The sequence below is a fragment of the Pygocentrus nattereri genome, chromosome 4 (genome assembly GCF_015220715.1).
Source record: "Pygocentrus nattereri isolate fPygNat1 chromosome 4, fPygNat1.pri, whole genome shotgun sequence".
Taxonomy (NCBI): Eukaryota; Metazoa; Chordata; class Actinopteri; order Characiformes; family Serrasalmidae; genus Pygocentrus; species Pygocentrus nattereri.
Window position 1 is genome coordinate 23,069,895 of NC_051214.1, and position 19,319 is coordinate 23,089,213.

The 19,319-nt window shown below is 36.7% G+C and overlaps 1 protein-coding gene and 3 long non-coding RNA genes across 4 annotated transcripts; all 4 read left to right on the forward strand.

The window, feature by feature from the left end:
- Window positions 1-200: 200 nt before the first annotated feature.
- LOC108412947 (fibrillin-1-like) lies at window positions 201-12,594 on the forward strand. Its single transcript, XM_037538251.1, has 13 exons — window positions 201-333; window positions 4,231-4,404; window positions 5,609-5,641; window positions 6,088-6,234; window positions 6,864-7,037; window positions 7,269-7,292; window positions 7,754-7,900; window positions 8,800-8,946; window positions 9,796-9,942; window positions 10,437-10,583; window positions 11,673-11,819; window positions 12,142-12,315; window positions 12,547-12,594. The coding sequence occupies exons 2-13, from the start codon at window positions 4,239-4,241 to the stop codon at window positions 12,576-12,578; spliced, it is 1,485 nt and encodes a 494-aa protein (XP_037394148.1). The 5' UTR covers window positions 201-333; window positions 4,231-4,238; the 3' UTR covers window positions 12,579-12,594.
- Window positions 12,595-13,282: 688 nt separating this feature from the next.
- On the forward strand, window positions 13,283-14,161 carry LOC119263311. The gene is made up of 3 exons (XR_005130233.1): window positions 13,283-13,386; window positions 13,709-13,882; window positions 14,114-14,161. It is a non-coding gene; the product is annotated as an uncharacterized LOC119263311 (long non-coding RNA).
- A 688-nt stretch (window positions 14,162-14,849) lies between these two features.
- On the forward strand, window positions 14,850-15,728 carry LOC119263312. Its single transcript, XR_005130234.1, has 3 exons — window positions 14,850-14,953; window positions 15,276-15,449; window positions 15,681-15,728. It is a non-coding gene; the product is annotated as an uncharacterized LOC119263312 (long non-coding RNA).
- Window positions 15,729-16,416: 688 nt separating this feature from the next.
- LOC119263310 lies at window positions 16,417-18,867 on the forward strand. The gene is made up of 5 exons (XR_005130232.1): window positions 16,417-16,520; window positions 16,843-17,016; window positions 17,248-17,271; window positions 17,733-17,879; window positions 18,782-18,867. It is a non-coding gene; the product is annotated as an uncharacterized LOC119263310 (long non-coding RNA).
- The last annotated feature ends 452 nt before the right edge of the window (window positions 18,868-19,319 follow it).

A 19,319-nucleotide genomic window follows, 5' to 3' on the forward strand; every position in this document is an offset into this window, starting at 1 on the left:
ATAGTGTGACTTTTTTCTCGAAATAGTGCGATTTTATTCTCGAGATCTATTTTTATTAACCGTGTCCCTGAAACGCCGCCGTAGTGACCTCATTACCCTTTTTAAGGCCCCTTGGGGGCTCCGTAGGAAACCCTTTGCTGCTCCGCAGGAAAGGGGCCCGTTTCGCGTGCGCGCGCGCGCTCCTCCGCCCTCTTCTTCAGGGCGCTTTTCTTTCTCTGCTCTTTAAACTGTCAGACCTGCAGAAACACGATTTCGCTGCTTCTCCACCCTCCAAATGAAGGACTCGCTGTTCGGTAGTACATTGCCACTAAGTTGAGCCCCACAGCTATTTTGGTGAATACCTAGTTGCTATTTTTCATCCCTCTCAATTGGGGCAGGTCACTGAGGTAACATTAGCATGTTAGCCGCTACAGAACGAGTGTTGTTGCTCGTTCTCCGGTCTCGGGAGAGAAGTTAAGAACGGATTAAGTCTACATGTGACTTTGGTTAATGATTGACATTTGTATTGGTGTACAGGCAGAAAATGCAGTAAAATTAACGTTTTACCTTCTCATGTCCATACAAGCTAATGTTAGCTAGCTCACTAATCAGAGTTAGCTGGTGGAGAATTGGGCAACTAAGTAATGGCGTCTTAAAAAAGCAAAATAACAGAGAAATTCTGAAGAAGCTGAATAATCAAGCAGAGGAGCGCTGTTTTGAGAAAATAAGAGAAATTGACAGGCTTGATCCATGTGAACACTATGGTGTTTTAGGGCCACTGTTAATAAAATATAGACTTTGAGAAGCAAGTTGTAATATTTTCGAGAATAAAGTCGTATAATTGCCACACTGAAGTACCAGGAAAGGTCGCAGTATTGTGGCCAATGGCTTTGTGAAGGGAAGCAGCATCTCTTTGTGTTAAATGAGGGGCGTTGAGTTGGTTTATTTGAGCCAGGCAGACTCTGAGGAAATTGTCTGTTCTGTTGAAGAAGAATCTCAAGCAGGGCATGAAGTTTCACAGACGATGAGAATATTAATCAAAATGATCCACGAGGAGACAGGACTGGGTGGAACTCCGGCGCCAGTACAGCAACAGAGACTCCAACGCGTTATGTCAGGCCCTCTACAGTTAGTTCACTTTATCCTCCAAATATTACGACTTTATTCTCAAAGTCTATTATTTTTATTTTTTATTAACAGTGGCCCTAAAACGCTGCTGTAGAGCACAGAGTGGATGGATGATCTTAATGAGCTATCATCAGTTACATTTCCAGATGCGTTTTCCTGTCTTGTTTGTGGTGTGAGCAGTTACACGCATCAGTACTTGAGAGTTACACGGCCACTTTACTACTTTTACCTGTTTTATTTGCACCTCAGGTTGGTTTGGTGTTTGTGATGCCAAAGCAAAATTGTTCACAGAGGTGGTGATATAAACCAGATACCAGACGAGTTTGGCCCAAGTTCCACTGTTTTGCTCCCAAGCTGGAAAAATGCAGTCCATTTGCATTAACTACATTTTCCATGCCAGTCGTGTGAACGATTATCGCAGTTGATAATACAGCAAGGGTTCACCATTTCATTACTAGCTTTACTTGGTCTCTACCGTAGTTTGTGACCTTGTCCTAAAATCTCACAGTGACTGTTGTTCACTTGGGGTGACGTCACGATCCTGTTCTGTATATGCAGCCCCTCCTAGAACTGCAAAGCTAACTGCACTGTTAGAAATTAAGGTACCATGCAGGTACATGATTTGTTCATCAAGGTACAAACAGTGTAAACGTTCCCTCAAAAGTACAACAGTGGTTTTAATGTCGCATTGTGTACCTTAAATAAGTTTTTCTAAAAAGTAAAGTAGATATTTGTCTTTTTAGATATTATCATTTTATAAACTAATGTTTTAAAACAGAACCATTTAATAAAAAAACCTGAAGACAAGACAGGGTGTGTAGAGTCAGTACAACTGAGAAAATATAGTTTCAGTGGATTATGGTTCAGTTATATTCCCTGACTAGGTACAGAGATGTACCCCTGAGGGTACCACCCCAGTGACAGTGTCAAACCTTTTTTTCTGAGAGTGTAGCCACCTGTGTTCAGTTTGTCAGTGCAGAGCTGTGGATACATTAACTTTTTTTAATTGTACGTAATGAATTTAACTGAACACTACAGTGAGGCTGCTGTAAGGGCAGAAATCATCTTGTTCATCTTTACCATTCTGGATGCAGTAGTTAAATCTGATTATTCTAGTTTGAAATGTTGAAAATTCTGCTTGATTATAAGAAATATTGGTAACACTTTACTGTAGGGTGCTGTTCATAACACTACATGACACCTACATAAGCTTGCAATGGCAACTAACAGAACCCTACATAACTATTTATAAATGCTTATTCCAACAGGAATCTGTCATAAAGGCTTGTCATAAAGGCTATTCTAGCTGACTTTGATGAAAACGTAATGTTTATAGCGAATAATGCCTATTGGAATATCCATCCATCCATCAATCATCACCTGCTTATCTGAGTTGCGGGGGCAGCAGCCTAAGCAAAGAGGCCCAGGCCTTGCTCTCCCCTGGCACCTCCTCCAGCTCTTCCGGAGGGATACCAAGGTGTTCCCAAGACAGTCAAGAGATATAATCCCTCCAACATGTCCTGGGTCTTCCCCGGGGTCTCCTACCTGTCGGACATGTCTGGAACACCTCCCTAGGGAGGCATCCAGAGGCCATCCTTATCAGATGCCCGAATCAGCACAACTGGCTTCTCTCAAAATGGAGGAGCAGTGGCTCTACTCCGAGCCTCTCTCGAATTGCCGAGCTTCTCACCCTATGTCTAAGGGAGAGCCTGGTGACCCTGCAGAAAAAGCTCATTTCGGCTGCTTGTATCCACAATCTCGTTCTTTCAGTCACTACCCAAAGCTCGTTACCATAGGTGAGAGTCAGAACGTAGACTGACTGGTAAATTGACAGCTTTGCCTTCTGGCTCAGCTCTCTCTTCACCATGACGGACCGGTATAGAGTCTGCATTACTGCAGACGCTGCACCAATCTGCCTGTCAACCTCTCACTCCATCCTTCCTTCACTCGTGAACAAAATCCTGAGATATTTAAACTCCTCCACTTGGGGCAAGAATTCACTCCCAACCTGGACAGAGCATTCCACCCTTTTCCGATTGAGGACCATGGTCTCAGATTTAGAGGTGCTGATTTTCATCTCAGCCGCTTCACACTCAGCTGCAAACTGGTCCAGAGAGAGCTGGAGGTCCCGGCCTGATGATGCCAACAGGACCACATTATCCACAAAAAGCAGATGTGAAATCCTGGGGCCACCATACCGGACACCCTCCACCACTTGACTGCTCTGAGAAATTCTGTCTGTAAAAGTTATGAACAGAATCGGTGACAACGGACAGCCCTGGCGGTGTCCAAACCTAACTGGAAACCAAACTGACTTACTGCCGGCTATACGACCCAAGCTCCTGCTCCATTTGTACAGGGACTGAATGGCCCATAAGCACTCCCCACAGGATCCCCCGAGGGACACGGTTGAATGCATTCTCCAAATCCACAATACACATGTGGACTGGTTGGGCAAACTCCCACGCACCCTCCAGGACCCTGGTGAGTATAAAAAGCTGGTCCAGTGTTCCACGACCAGGGTGAAACCCACATTGTTCCTCTTATAGCTGAGATTCGACTATTGGTCGGACTCTTTTCTCCAGTACCCCTGCATAGATCTTACTGGGTAGGCTGAGAAGTGTGTTCCCCCGATAGTTGGAACACACCCTCCGGTCCCCTTTCTTAGAAAGAGGGACCAGCACCCCGGTCTGCCATTCCAGGGGGACCACCCCAGATGTCCACGCGATGCTGCAGAGGTGTGTCAGCCAAGACAGCCCTACAACATCCAGAGCCTTCAGGAATTCCGGGCGGGTCTCATCCACCCCCAGTGCACTGCCACTAAGGAGTTTTCCAACCACCTTGGCTACCTCAGCCAGAGTGATGGACGGACCCTCGCTCGGATCTCCAAGCTCTGCCTCCTCTAGCGAAGGTTCGTGATGGGATTGAGAAGATCCTTGAAGTATTCCTTCCACTGTCCAATGACGTCGCCTGTCTTTATAAACATTTATGGAGGGTTATGTCAGTTGTCATGACAAGCTTATGTGTGTGTCATGTAGCCTTATGAACAGCACCCTACAGTAAGGTAGTGTATCTAACACTTTTTCTGAGTATTTAGTTTGCTTTGTTTCTAAATTTTTACAGTGTGTCTTATGAATAATACTGGATACCAGTGCCAGTGTGAGGATCAGTATTTCTGGCCATGTGATAAGTGCACAAAGTATGGACGCTGTGACAACATCACTGGTGACACATGTGGATGCATCAGTGGTTTTCCAAATGATGCACAGTTCTGTCAACCATCGATAGAGCTGACTAGTAAGTATGAACAATAACATAAAAGAAGACACACTTTTATCACATGGTTTCATAATTTTCATCACAAGGCTTGACCACTCGAGGGTCTTGAAAAATTCAAAACTATGCCATTTTGCCCAGTTTCATTTGTTTTTATGCATTTTTTCTCACACAGAAGCAATTTGATTAGTGAAATTGATCATTCAGTTTTCGTCTGCCAATGCTTTTCTGAAGTCCTTAGATAGTCAGTCCATGATTTGGAAGGTTGGTGGTTTTTAGGACACTTACTCAAGGATAGCTTAGTTTCATGACGCATTATAAACACAAAGCACCACTTTGCTAATGGGTCATTCTTCAGAAACATCCATATTTGCATCCCTAGCATTTACAGATGTATTACACTTGAAAAACATGTCAGGGTTGCAATTTATTTATATTTTAAAATAAGACAAAACATTATTTTAACAATTACACCTTCTTGAGCATCAATTTAGCAATATTAGTTTTTAAGTCAGTCATATAGAATTCCAAGCACCACAGAAGTGCTCGTCCTCACAGTCATGTGTAAAAGGTTTTGAAGTAAAAAAACATGTTTTTCTGCCATTTGACTATAAAACGGATTATTTAGATGACATAAAAAAACAAATGCCAAATAAATATTACAAAATATATAATGAAAGTTGTGGTTCCCAGGAGTTGTGTCACTGGTGTTACTGCATAACAAAAAACTCTTATTTTGAAATAAAAATCACACTGATTACGTCACTTTACTTCCTTTTACCTATTTTCTGAGGATCTATGAAGAAAGGCATGTGGTAAGTCCACAGCACAGAGGAGTTCTTCAAGCTGCCAGCAAAGAAGCAAATGCTAAGCAAATGGAATAATATGTGACATTAATGCAGTGAGAATTTTCAGTACACAGTGCTACACGTTATTTCTAGAAGCCCATCAGCGTGCATGGTTTGACTTACTTGTGTCTGACTTAAAAATGCCATTAAAGTGACTTGTAATGTCCTTCACCAGCATCAGATTCTATCTCAAATTAAATCATGTGGGCAGTGCAAGGTAAAACCTCCAAGGAGAGTCCTAATAAAAATGAGTTTGAGCAGGTAACTTAAACAGGCTAAGCCATATGATGATCATTTCTAGTGTGATTACTGATTTACAGGGGTTAAAGATACATTTACATTCATTTCTTAGTGACTATCTCCTTTTTATTTTGTAGATGTGACAACATGCCCAACTCCACCACCACCAGGTAAATGACAGTTTGATGACAGATTATTAGTTCACATTTATAGTGTAATGTGTAGACTTTGTTATGAAAGAAAATTTAAGTGGCAAAAGAGTTTACTATTATTGTATTTCTTGAAGTGGAGATATTAGAGAAATTATGTTGATTGAAATCTATGCAGAGCATAAAAAGACTGAATTTGTGGCTTAAAGTACATTTAAACATGTAATTTAAGTCACTAAAAATGCTATGTTTAATACTTAATTGTCCTTTGATTATATGTGTTCATTTTATGTACCAGAAACTACTAAAATGGCATAGGAATATTTCAAGCTCATGAGAAATGCCGGATTCTGGTCTTTTAAAATATTCCTACTTAACATTCATGGAAGAAGAGTTGGTCTGAGTTGTGGTTCTGAGTCTCTTTAGTGAGGTTGATGTTATTTCATTCTAAATAATGTTGTTTACAGCGCCGCCTCCCACTGAATATGTGGTTGAATTTGAGATTGACACAGTGGATGCAGCAGTGCTTAATCAGCTGAGAACTCTTCTGAAGAACCTCAGTTTACCCTTTGGAATAAGTGACGATCAGATCACTGAACTCAACATCACTACAGGTTACTGTCCTCTCTGTCTGTGCAGAGACACACACACATTTTCCAAGCCGCTTCTTCCTCAGGGGTACTGACCTATCCCAGCGGTCATCGGGCGTAAGGCAGGAAACACACTGGCTAGATTGTGATAAGACTCACTGTTGTAAAATATAACACTTATAACACAAATCTTTGTAGGCTCTGCATTCAGCAATTAAATATTTAATTTTCTAATATGGATGGTTTGTTTTTATTTTTAGTTATTTCTGTCTGTTCATAGATTCTTTGGTACTTTTCTTACAATTGCACAAAACCATTATTTGATGATTTTATTTAATTTATATAAATAATAAATATATATCTATAAAATGTCACACATCTTTGTAGGCTCTGTATTTTATAGCAGTTAAACGCTTAAGTGTTGTAATTTGAATGCTTTGTTTTTATTTAGATACTTTTCATTCAATCTTTTGTTCATTTACCCAGAATTGCACAAAATAATGATTTAATATTTTTAAAATTATTTTATTTATTTGTATTTTCATTTATTTGTTTGTATTTGTATTTTGTTGAAACTTAACTGGAGCAAGAAATGTAAGAGTCCAGTTTTTCTCCTCTTTTAAGTCATTTTCTGTATTTCCTTTAATTCACAGTGTGTCTTTTGAATAATACTGGATACCAGTGCCGGTGTGAGGATCAGTATTTCTGGCCGTGTAACAAGTGCGCAGCGTATGGACCCTGTGACAACATTAATAATGTCACATGTGGATGCATCAGAGCCGTTCCAAATGATGGACAGTTCTGCCAACCAATGACAGAGCTGGCCAGTATGTATCATCTTTAATATAAAAATGATGGGCATTGGTGTAAGATTAGATTTTTCTTAGAAGTGTGAAATATCTTTATAATTTTTCCCTGCTTTGTAGAAGTTTGAGATTTTTGACCAGTTTAAAAAGCAACACAGTACAGTGATCATTGAAAAAGAATTACTGAGTGTTGACTGTTGTTGAGTTATTATATTTTATACTTAATGTAATTTTGTTGTTGTTGTTTTATAGATATCACAGTATGTCCAACTCCAGGTAAATAAAAGCATTTGTACAATATCAGTCAGCTTACAATCTATCTTATCTAGACTTATAGCACTTCTTTTATTACTCAAACCTATCAAAGCATGTGTAGAGCCTGTTTTAAATCTGTGCAAAAGACCAAACACTACACCAGAAAATTTTACATTTTTACATGTAAGAATGAAGTAAATTCTTACAAGAGTTAAATTAAACTGATGTGTTCATTAAACTGTAGTGTTTTCAAATCCCACAGATTGTTATTCAGATGCAATAGCGTACAGGCTACGGGGATTTGACTATTTTGATGAGGGTTTCTTTACCTGGGGATCAGGACCCCCTTGGGAATTTTAAGCCAAAAAATGGGGTGTACTGTGAAATAGATTAAGAAGCACTTATTTAGGCATATTATGTTTATAAAATATGTTTTCAGATCATAAATAAAAGATCTGTTCATTTTTTTTTCTTTAATGAAGACATGGACGAATGTACTGTGATTCCTGGAGTGTGTGGTCCAAATGCAAACTGCACCAATACTGTAGGAAGCTACAGTTGTTCATGCCTGACTGGATATAATGTTACAAATACAACTATTCCTCTCAGTGTCAGCAACCCATGCAGAGGTATGTGTTGGTCAGTGCTGTTATCTAAGGCTAACATTGTAATCTACACCCCATGGCTCACAAGGCCTCGAAATTAAAATACTTACTATTTTTGTTATTATTAGTCCATTTCACAGTCAGCTGCACTACAATCCCCAGCATATATATATATATATATATATACACACAGACACACACACACACACATATAATATATCATGTCTGTGTATATAATATCCTACACTCCACTTACTATATAGGTGCACTTTGTAGTTCTACAGTTACAGACTGTAGTCCATCTGTTTCTCTGATACTCTGTTAGCCCCCTTTTACCCTGTTCTTCAGTGGGCAGGACCCCTATGGGCCCTCAGAGAGCAGGTACTGTTTGGGTGGTAGATCATTCTCAGCACTGCAGTAACACTCCTGCCTTGTCAGTCCACCCTCTAGATGTAAAGTCAGAGACGATAGCTCATCTGCTGCTGCACAGTTTGTGTTGGTCATCCTCTAGTCCTTCACAAGACGCTGCACCCCAGGAAGCTGTTAACTGAATATTTTTTATTGGTGGACTATTCTTAGTCCAGCAGTGACACTAAGCTGTTTATAAACTCCAGCAGCACTCAGGTCAACCACTGAAAGGGCCATATTAAAAAATCTGAACAAATCTGTGGTCCAGCTGTTTTTTTTATTTGATTTTTATGCTGGGAATTGTAGTGCAGCTCATTGTGAAATAGAATTAATTAATAGAAAATTTTAAATCATTTTGAAGGCCAAATAGGATTGTGCCACAGGCCTGACTTTGCCCCCAGACCTTATGTTTGACACATGGGATCTATGAAAAAGAAAAAAAAGTCTAGAAAAAAAATCTGTTTTAATAGACAGCGGCAAAAAACTTCATTGTTTGTTTGCTTGGTTAAATCAAGATGTGAATGAATGTATGGAGATTCCTGAAGTGTGTGGGCCAAATGCAAACTGCACCAATGTTGCTGGAAACTACAGCTGCACATGCCTGAGAGGATATAATGTGACAGATCCCTACTTTCCTATTAATATGAGCAACCCATGCAGAGGTATGTTTTAAAATATGTTCTTTTCTCATCTTTGTTGGCATTAATTGCCTATGACAGTAATATTTTACAACTGTTATTAATCTCACATAAAAAGGTGGACCCAACAGATGTTTGGATTGGTGCTTCGACAATTACATTTCTAAGATGTTACGTTAAAAGATACTCTAGGTCTTTGCAAAATAATTTAAATGTACACGTTTTAAGCTGTCTTATTGTGAACATTTCTATAAATTACTGTTCTGAAAGAATTAACTAGTGAACAGTTTTTCTGTGTGAATGTTGATCCTTGTTAGTGTGAGAATAGTTCGATTATCCAGCATCCCCGCGACCCTGAGGGAGAAGCGGCTTAGAAAGTGTGTGTGTGTGTATCTCTGACATCCAGCTTGATTTGGATGGATGGGTTCCTTAAAAATAACAAGCATTAATACACCAACTTGTGTATAACAAATAAAGGCCATCATTTGAGTTTGACCCTGTAGATCATGGACTGCAATACATATTGTTTAATAGACAATGTTTACAAGTTCCTTTGTTTTTTACTTGCTTTAATCAAGATGTGGATGAATGTACTGAGGTTCGTGAAGTGTGTGGTCCAAATGCAAACTGCACCAATGCTGTTGGAAACTACAGCTGCAGTAGTTTGAGTAGTTACCAGTTCCTTTGTGAACCCTGTCAGTCTTTATTTAAATGTGAATGGTTAGATTATCTCTGACATGCAGCTTGATTTGGACAAATGGGTTCAGTACACTATGAATACAGGCCATGATTTGATTTTGGTCATTTAGATAATGGACCGCAATGAAAACACTGTTTAAATGTCTCTTTGTTTTGTTGCTTTCTTTAATCAAGATGTGAATGAATGTACTGAGATTCCTGGTGTGTGTGGACCAAATGCAAACTGCACCAATACTGTTGGAAACTACAGCTGCACATGCCTGAGAGGATACACTGTGACAAATCCATACTTTGCTATTAATATGAGCAACCCATGTAGAGGTATGTTAGAAAATCTGTGATTTTATCATGTTTGATATATTGGTATTAATTGTCTATATTAGTAATATTCTTCAACCAATATACATCTCATATAAAAAAGGTGGACACAATAGATGATTGAAGTTGTATGGAATTAATTCCTAAGATTTTATGTTAAAAGAAATTCCAGGTCTTCTCAAAATAATTTAAATGTACAAGTTTAAAGCTGTCTTATTGTGAACATTTCTTTAAATGATTGTCCTGAATGAATCAACTTGTGACCAGTTCTTTTGTAGGATTGTTGATCTTCATTAGTGTGAGAATAGTTAGATTATCTTTGACATTGAGCTTAATTTGGATAAATGGGTTTGAGAAAATAACAGGCATTAGTACACCAGCCTATGTACTACACATAAAGCCAATAATTTGAGTATGACCCTCTAGATTATAGACTGCAGCACAATTTAATAGACAATGTTTAAAAGTTTCTTGTTTTGTTGCTTGTTTCAATTAAGATGTGGATGAATGTACTGAGATTCCTGGTGTGTGTGGACCAAATGCAAACTGCACCAACGCTGTTGGAAACTACAGCTGCACATGCCTGAGAGGATACACTGTGACAAATCTTTCCTTTCCTATCAATGTTGGCAACCCATGCAGAGGTATGTTTGTCAACCAGTGCTTTTTCCAATCTTTCACAATATTTTTTGCAATATGACGTATTTGTGTATGAAATGTATATATAAAAAAAAACTGGATTTTTGCGACTGGAGCACAGTCCTTGCTCTGGGCCTCTAGGGGACATGCTCCCTCAAAGGAAAAATGTGTACAGTTTAAAGTTAAATGCATGAATCCTTTGCAAATTAACCCTTGTGTGGTGTTGATGTATTTGCTACTCAGTGGTCTTGTGGACCTGCCACATTATTATTTTTTAAATCAATACAGCCATATCCTTTTATGTAGAAATATCAGATGTTTAAAACATTTAAGTGTTCTCCTTTAGCAGCTGTAGCCAGTCAGCAGCCAGTCCATGTTGTCCACCCTCACACACAGAGACACACACACTCACACACACACACAGACACACACACACACACAAACAGCAGGGCATTTAGGAGGAAAACAGAGTGAAGGACACGGTACCTCCACAATTGAACTCTCCGCAAGTTCAGCCCAACACCGCATGTGTAATGTGTAAACACACAAGAGTTCAGAGCATTAAGAAATTAGATTTATGAAGAGTATTGTGCTCTGAACAGTTTTGTGCTTTAATCAAATAATCATGAACACACTGGTTGCACGGGCAAGAATGATGATGACACAACAAAATGTTTCAGCAATTAAAAATGTGATTCTCTAATATAGATGCTTTAATTTTATTTTTATCTTTATTTTCATTTCTGTCTGTTCGTTGAATCTTTTGGTACTTTTCCCACAATTACACAAAACAGTTATTAAATTACAAATTAATTTCTTCATTTATTAATTCATTTACTTTTTACAATTTAAATCATTACAAACAACCTATGTTGAATAATTAATTGTTATTTGCTTTTATGTGTTAATTTTATACCCTAAAAGGTACTAAAATGACATAGGAGCATCTAAAGCTCATGAGAAATACAGGATTAGAGTTTTTTTTTTAATATTCCAACTTAGAACCTCCATAGAAATAGAGTTGGTCTGAGTTGTGGTTCTGAGTCTCTTTAGTGAGGTTGATGTTATTTCATTCTAAATAATGTTGTTTACAGCGCCGCCTCCCACTGAATATGTGGTTGAGATTGAGATTGACACAGTGGATGCAGCAGTGCTTAATCAGCTGAGAACTCTTCTGAAGAACCTCAGTTTACCCTTTGGAATAAGTGACGATCAGATCACTGAACTCAACATCACTACAGGTAACTGTCCTCTCTGTCTGTGCTCAGACTCACTGCTATAAAATGTCACACATCTTATCATGTATTTTATAGCAGTTAAACGCTTAAGTGTTGTAATTTGAATGCTTTGTTTTTATTTAGATACTTTTCATTCAATCTTTTGTTCATTTACCCAGAATTGCACAAAATAATGATTTAATATTTTTAAAATTATTTTATTTATTTGTATTTTCATTTATTTGTTCGTATTTGTATTTTGTTGAAACTTAACTGGAGCAAGAAATGGAAGAGTCCAGTTTTTCTCCTCTTTTAAGTCATTTTCTGTATTTCCTTTAATTCACAGTGTGTCTTTTGAATAATACTGGATACCAGTGCCGGTGTGAGGATCAGTATTTCTGGCCGTGTAACAAGTGCGCAGCGTATGGACCCTGTGACAACATTAATAATGTCACATGTGGATGCATCAGAGCCGTTCCAAATGATGGACAGTTCTGCCAACCAATGACAGAGCTGGCCAGTATGTATCATCTTTAATATAAAAATGATGGGCATTGGTGTAAGATTAGATTTTTCTTAGAAGTGTGAAATATCTTTATAATTTTTCCCTGCTTTGTAGAAGTTTGAGATTTTTGACCAGTTTAAAAAGCAACACAGTACAGTGATCATTGAAAAAGAATTACTGAGTGTTGACTGTTGTTGAGTTATTATATTTTATTCTTAATGTAATTTTGTTGTTGTTGTTTTATAGATATCACAGTATGTCCAACTCCAGGTAAATAAAAGCATTTGTACAATATCAGTCAGCTTACAATCTATCTTATCTAGACTTATAGCACTTCTTTTATTACTCAAACCTATCAAAGCATGTGTAGAGCCTGTTTTAAATCTGTGCAAAAGACCAAACACTACACCAGAAATTAGATTTATGAAGAGTATTGTGCTCTGAACAGTTTTGTGCTTTAATCAGTTAATCATGAACACACTGGTTGCACGGGCAAGAATGATAATGACCCAACAAAATGTTTCAGCAATTAAAAATGTGATTCTCTAATATAGATGCTTTAATTTTATTTTTATCTTTATTTTCATTTCTGTCTCTTTGTTGAATCTTTTGGTACTTTTCCCACAATTATACAAAACAGTTATTAAATTACAAATTAATTTCTTCATTTATTAATTCATTTACTTTTTAGAATTTAAATCATTACAAACAACCTATGTTGAATAATTAATTGTTATTTGCTTTTATGTGTTAATTTTATACCCTAAAAGGTACTAAAATGACATAGGAGCATCTAAAGCTCATGAGAAATACAGGATTAGAGTTTTTTTAAAATATTCCAACTTAGAACCTCCATAGAAATAGAGTTGGTCTGAGTTGTGGTTCTGAGTCTCTTTAGTGAGGTTGATGTTATTTCATTCTAAATAATGTTGTTTACAGCGCCGCCTCCCACTGAATATGTGGTTGAGATTGAGATTGACACAGTGGATGCAGCAGTGCTTAATCAGCTGAGAACTCTTCTGAAGAACCTCAGTTTACCCTTTGGAATAAGTGACGATCAGATCACTGAACTCAACATCACTACAGGTAACTGTCCTCTCTGTCTGTGCTCAGACTCACTGCTATAAAATGTCACACATCTTATCATGTATTTTATAGCAGTTAAACGCTTAAGTGTTGTAATTTGAATGCTTTGTTTTTATTTAGATACTTTTCATTCAATCTTTTGTTCATTTACCCAGAATTGCACAAAATAATGATTTAATATTTTAAAAATTATTTTATTTATTTGTATTTTCATTTATTTGTTTGTATTTGTATTTTGTTGAAACTTAACTGGAGCAAGAAATGTAAGAGTCCAGTTTTTCTCCTCTTTTAAGTCATTTTCTGTATTTCCTTTAATTCACAGTGTGTCTTTTGAATAATACTGGATACCAGTGCCGGTGTGAGGATCAGTATTTCTGGCCGTGTAACAAGTGCGCAGCGTATGGACCCTGTGACAACATTAATAATGTCACATGTGGATGCATCAGAGCCGTTCCAAATGATGGACAGTTCTGCCAACCAATGACAGAGCTGGCCAGTATGTATCATCTTTAATATAAAAATGATGGGCATTGGTGTAAGATTAGATTTTTCTTAGAAGTGTGAAATATCTTTATAATTTTTCCCTGCTTTGTAGAAGTTTGAGATTTTTGACCAGTTTAAAAAGCAACACAGTACAGTGATCATTGAAAAAGAATTACTGAGTGTTGACTGTTGTTGAGTTATTATATTTTATTCTTAATGTAATTTTGTTGTTGTTGTTTTATAGATATCACAGTATGTCCAACTCCAGGTAAATAAAAGCATTTGTACAATATCAGTCAGCTTACAATCTATCTTATCTAGACTTATAGCACTTCTTTTATTACTCAAACCTATCAAAGCATGTGTAGAGCCTGTTTTAAATCTGTGCAAAAGACCAAACACTACACCAGAAATTAGATTTATGAAGAGTATTGTGCTCTGAACAGTTTTGTGCTTTAATCAGTTAATCATGAACACACTGGTTGCACGGGCAAGAATGATAATGACCCAACAAAATGTTTCAGCAATTAAAAATGTGATTCTCTAATATAGATGCTTTAATTTTATTTTTATCTTTATTTTCATTTCTGTCTGTTTGTTGAATCTTTTGGTACTTTTCCCACAATTATACAAAACAGTTATTAAATTACAAATTAATTTCTTCATTTATTAATTCATTTACTTTTTAGAATTTAAATCATTACAAACAACCTATGTTGAATAATTAATTGTTATTTGCTTTTATGTGTTAATTTTATACCCTAAAAGGTACTAAAATGACATAGGAGCATCTAAAGCTCATGAGAAATACAGGATTAGAGTTTTTTTAAAATATTCCAACTTAGAACCTCCATAGAAATAGAGTTGGTCTGAGTTGTGGTTCTGAGTCTCTTTAGTGAGGTTGATGTTATTTCATTCTAAATAATGTTGTTTACAGCGCCGCCTCCCACTGAATATGTGGTTGAGATTGAGATTGACACAGTGGATGCAGCAGTGCTTAATCAGCTGAGAACTCTTCTGAAGAACCTCAGTTTACCCTTTGGAATAAGTGACGATCAGATCACTGAACTCAACATCACTACAGGTAACTGTCCTCTCTGTCTGTGCTCAGACTCACTGCTATAAAATGTCACACATCTTATCATGTATTTTATAGCAGTTAAACGCTTAAGTGTTGTAATTTGAATGCTTTGTTTTTATTTAGATACTTTTCATTCAATCTTTTGTTCATTTACCCAGAATTGCACAAAATAATGATTTAATATTTTAAAAATTATTTTATTTATTTGTATTTTCATTTATTTGTTTGTATTTGTATTTTGTTGAAACTTAACTGGAGCAAGAAATGGAAGAGTCCAGTTTTTCTCCTCTTTTAAGTCATTTTCTGTATTTCCTTTAATTCACAGTGTGTCTTTTGAATAATACTGGATACCAGTGCCGGTGTGAGGATCAGTATTTCTGGCCGTGTAACAAGTGCGCAGCGTATGGACCCTGTGACAACATTAATAATGTCACATGTGGATGCATCAGAGCCGTTCCAAATGATGGACAGTTCTGCCAACCAATGACAGAGCTGGCCAGTATGTATCATCTTTAATATAAAAATGATGGGCATTGGTGTAAGATTAGATTTTTCTTAGAAGTGTGAAATATCTTTATAATTTTTCCCTGCTTTGTAGAAGTTTGAGATTTTTGACCAGTTTAAAAAGCAACACAGTACAGTGATCATTGAAAAAGAATTACTGAGTGTTGACTGTTGTTGAGTTATTATATTTTATTCTTAATGTAATTTTGTTGTTGTTGTTTTATAGATATCACAGTATGTCCAACTCCAGGTAAATAAAAGCATTTGTACAATATCAGTCAGCTTACAATCTATCTTATCTAGACTTATAGCACTTCTTTTATTACTCAAACCTATCAAAGCATGTGTAGAGCCTGTTTTAAATCTGTGCAAAAGACCAAACACTACACCAGAAATTAGATTTATGAAGAGTATTGTGCTCTGAACAGTTTTGTGCTTTAATCAGTTAATCATGAACACACTGGTTGCACGGGCAAGAATGATAATGACCCAACAAAATGTTTCAGCAATTAAAAATGTGATTCTCTAATATAGATGCTTTAATTTTATTTTTATCTTTATTTTCATTTCTGTCTGTTTGTTGAATCTTTTGGTACTTTTCCCACAATTATACAAAACAGTTATTAAATTACAAATTAATTTCTTCATTTATTAATTCATTTACTTTTTAGAATTTAAATCATTACAAACAACCTATGTTGAATAATTAATTGTTATTTGCTTTTATGTGTTAATTTTATACCCTAAAAGGTACTAAAATGACATAGGAGCATCTAAAGCTCATGAGAAATACAGGATTAGAGTTTTTTTAAAATATTCCAACTTAGAACCTCCATAGAAATAGAGTTGGTCTGAGTTGTGGTTCTGAGTCTCTTTAGTGAGGTTGATGTTATTTCATTCTAAATAATGTTGTTTACAGCGCCGCCTCCCACTGAATATGTGGTTGAGATTGAGATTGACACAGTGGATGCAGCAGTGCTTAATCAGCTGAGAACTCTTCTGAAGAACCTCAGTTTACCCTTTGGAATAAGTGACGATCAGATCACTGAACTCAACATCACTACAGGTAACTGTCCTCTCTGTCTGTGCTCAGACTCACTGCTATAAAATGTCACACATCTTATCATGTATTTTATAGCAGTTAAACGCTTAAGTGTTGTAATTTGAATGCTTTGTTTTTATTTAGATACTTTTCATTCAATCTTTTGTTCATTTACCCAGAATTGCACAAAATAATGATTTAATATTTTAAAAATTATTTTATTTATTTGTATTTTCATTTATTTGTTTGTATTTGTATTTTGTTGAAACTTAACTGGAGCAAGAAATGGAAGAGTCCAGTTTTTCTCCTCTTTTAAGTCATTTTCTGTATTTCCTTTAATTCACAGTGTGTCTTTTGAATAATACTGGATACCAGTGCCGGTGTGAGGATCAGTATTTCTGGCCGTGTAACAAGTGCGCAGCGTATGGACCCTGTGACAACATTAATAATGTCACATGTGGATGCATCAGAGCCGTTCCAAATGATGGACAGTTCTGCCAACCAATGACAGAGCTGGCCAGTATGTATCATCTTTAATATAAAAATGATGGGCATTGGTGTAAGATTAGATTTTTCTTAGAAGTGTGAAATATCTTTATAATTTTTCCCTGCTTTGTAGAAGTTTGAGATTTTTGACCAGTTTAAAAAGCAACACAGTACAGTGATCATTGAAAAAGAATTACTGAGTGTTGACTGTTGTTGAGTTATTATATTTTATTCTTAATGTAATTTTGTTGTTGTTGTTTTATAGATATCACAGTATGTCCAACTCCAGGTAAATAAAAGCATTTGTACAATATCAGTCAGCTTACAATCTATCTTATCTAGACTTATAGCACTTCTTTTATTACTCAAACCTATCAAAGCATGTGTAGAGCCTGTTTTAAATCTGTGCAAAAGACCAAACACTACACCAGAAAATTTTACATTTTTACATGTAAGAATGAAGTAAATTCTTACAAGAGTTAAATTAAACTGATGTGTTCATTAAACTGTAGTGTTTTCAAATCCCACAGATTGTTATTCAGATGCAATAGCGTACAGGCTACGGGGATTTGACTATTTTGATGAGGGTTTCTTTACCTGGGGATCAGGACCCCCGTGGGAATTTTAAGCCAAAAAATGGGGTGTACTGTGAAATAGATTAAGAAGCACTTATTTAGGCATATTATGTTTATAAAATATGTTTTCAGATCATAAATAAAAGATCTGTTCATTTTTTTTTCTTTAATGAAGACATGGACGAATGTACTGTGATTCCTGGAGTGTGTGGTCCAAATGCAAACTGCACCAATACTGTAGGAAGCTACAGTTGTTCATGCCTGACTGGATATAATGTTACAAATACAACTATTCCTCTCAGTGTCAGCAACCCATGCAGAGGTATGTGTTGGTCAGTGCTGTTATCTAAGGCTAACATTGTAATCTACACCCCATGGCTCACAAGGCCTCGAAATTAAAATACTTACTATTTTTGTTATTATTAGTCCATTTCACAGTCAGCTGCACTACAATCCCCAGCATATATATATATATATATATATATATACACACAGACACACACACACACATATATAATATATCATGTCTGTGTATATAATATCCTACACTCCACTTACTATATAGGTGCACTTTGTAGTTCTACAGTTACAGACTGTAGTCCATCTGTTTCTCTGATACTCTGTTAGCCCCCTTTTACCCTGTTCTTCAGTGGGCAGGACCCCTATGGGCCCTCAGAGAGCAGGTACTGTTTGGGTGGTAGATCATTCTCAGCACTGCAGTAACACTCCTGCCTTGTCAGTCCACCCTCTAGATGTAAAGTCAGAGACGATAGCTCATCTGCTGCTGCACAGTTTGTGTTGGTCATCCTCTAGTCCTTCACAAGTCGCTGCACCCCAGGAAGCTGTTAACTGAATATTTTTTATTGGTGGACTATTCTTAGTCCAGCAGTGACACTAAGCTGTTTATAAACTCCAGCAGCACTCAGGTCAACCACTGAAAGGGCCATATTAAAAAATCTGAACAAATCTGTGGTCCAGCTGTTTTTTTTATTTGATTTTTATGCTGGGAATTGTAGTGCAGCTCATTGTGAAATAGAATTAATTAATAGAAAATTTTAAATCATTTTGAAGGCCAAATAGGATTGTGCCACAGGCCTGACTTTGCCCCCAGACCTTATGTTTGACACATGGGATCTATGAAAAAGAAAAAAAGTCTAGAAAAAAAATCTGTTTTAATAGACAGCGGCAAAAAACTTCATTGTTTGTTTGCTTGGTTAAATCAAGATGTGAATGAATGTATGGAGATTCCTGAAGTGTGTGGGCCAAATGCAAACTGCACCAATGTTGCTGGAAACTACAGCTGCACATGCCTGAGAGGATATAATATGACATATCCTAACTCTCCTATTAGTGGGAGCAATCCATGTAGAGGTGCTTTTAAAAATCTTTTCTTTTAGAATCTTGGAGTACTGGCAGTAATTGCCTATGATAGTAATACTTCTCAAGCATTATCCATCTCATACAAAACAGGGCTACACAAGAAATGTCCGGAATGATACTAATAAGTGGTACTACAAAACTTTACAGCTGTCATTTCTTAAACATTTCTAAAATTATGTCTAACATGCGGCTTGATTTGGAGTAAGAGAAGTAAGTAAATTAGTACAGCATCGAGTACACCATAAATAAAGGCCAATATTTAAAAGTGCCTTTGTTTTTTTTTGTTTTTTTTTTTACTTTCTTTAATCAAGATGTGGATGAATGTACTGAGATTCCTGGAGTGTGTGGTCCAAATGCAAACTGCACCAATGCTGCTGGAAAC

Coding starts and splice junctions, on each gene's coding strand:
- LOC108412947 (XM_037538251.1), top strand. CDS start 4,239: ATGAATAATACTGGATACCAGTGCCAGTGTGAGGATCAGTATTTCTGG. Junction 5,642..6,087: donor CCCAACTCCACCACCACCAG/GTAAATGACAGT, acceptor TGTTGTTTACAG/CGCCGCCTCCCACTGAATAT. Junction 11,820..12,141: donor TGAACTCAACATCACTACAG/GTAACTGTCCTC, acceptor TTTAATTCACAG/TGTGTCTTTTGAATAATACT.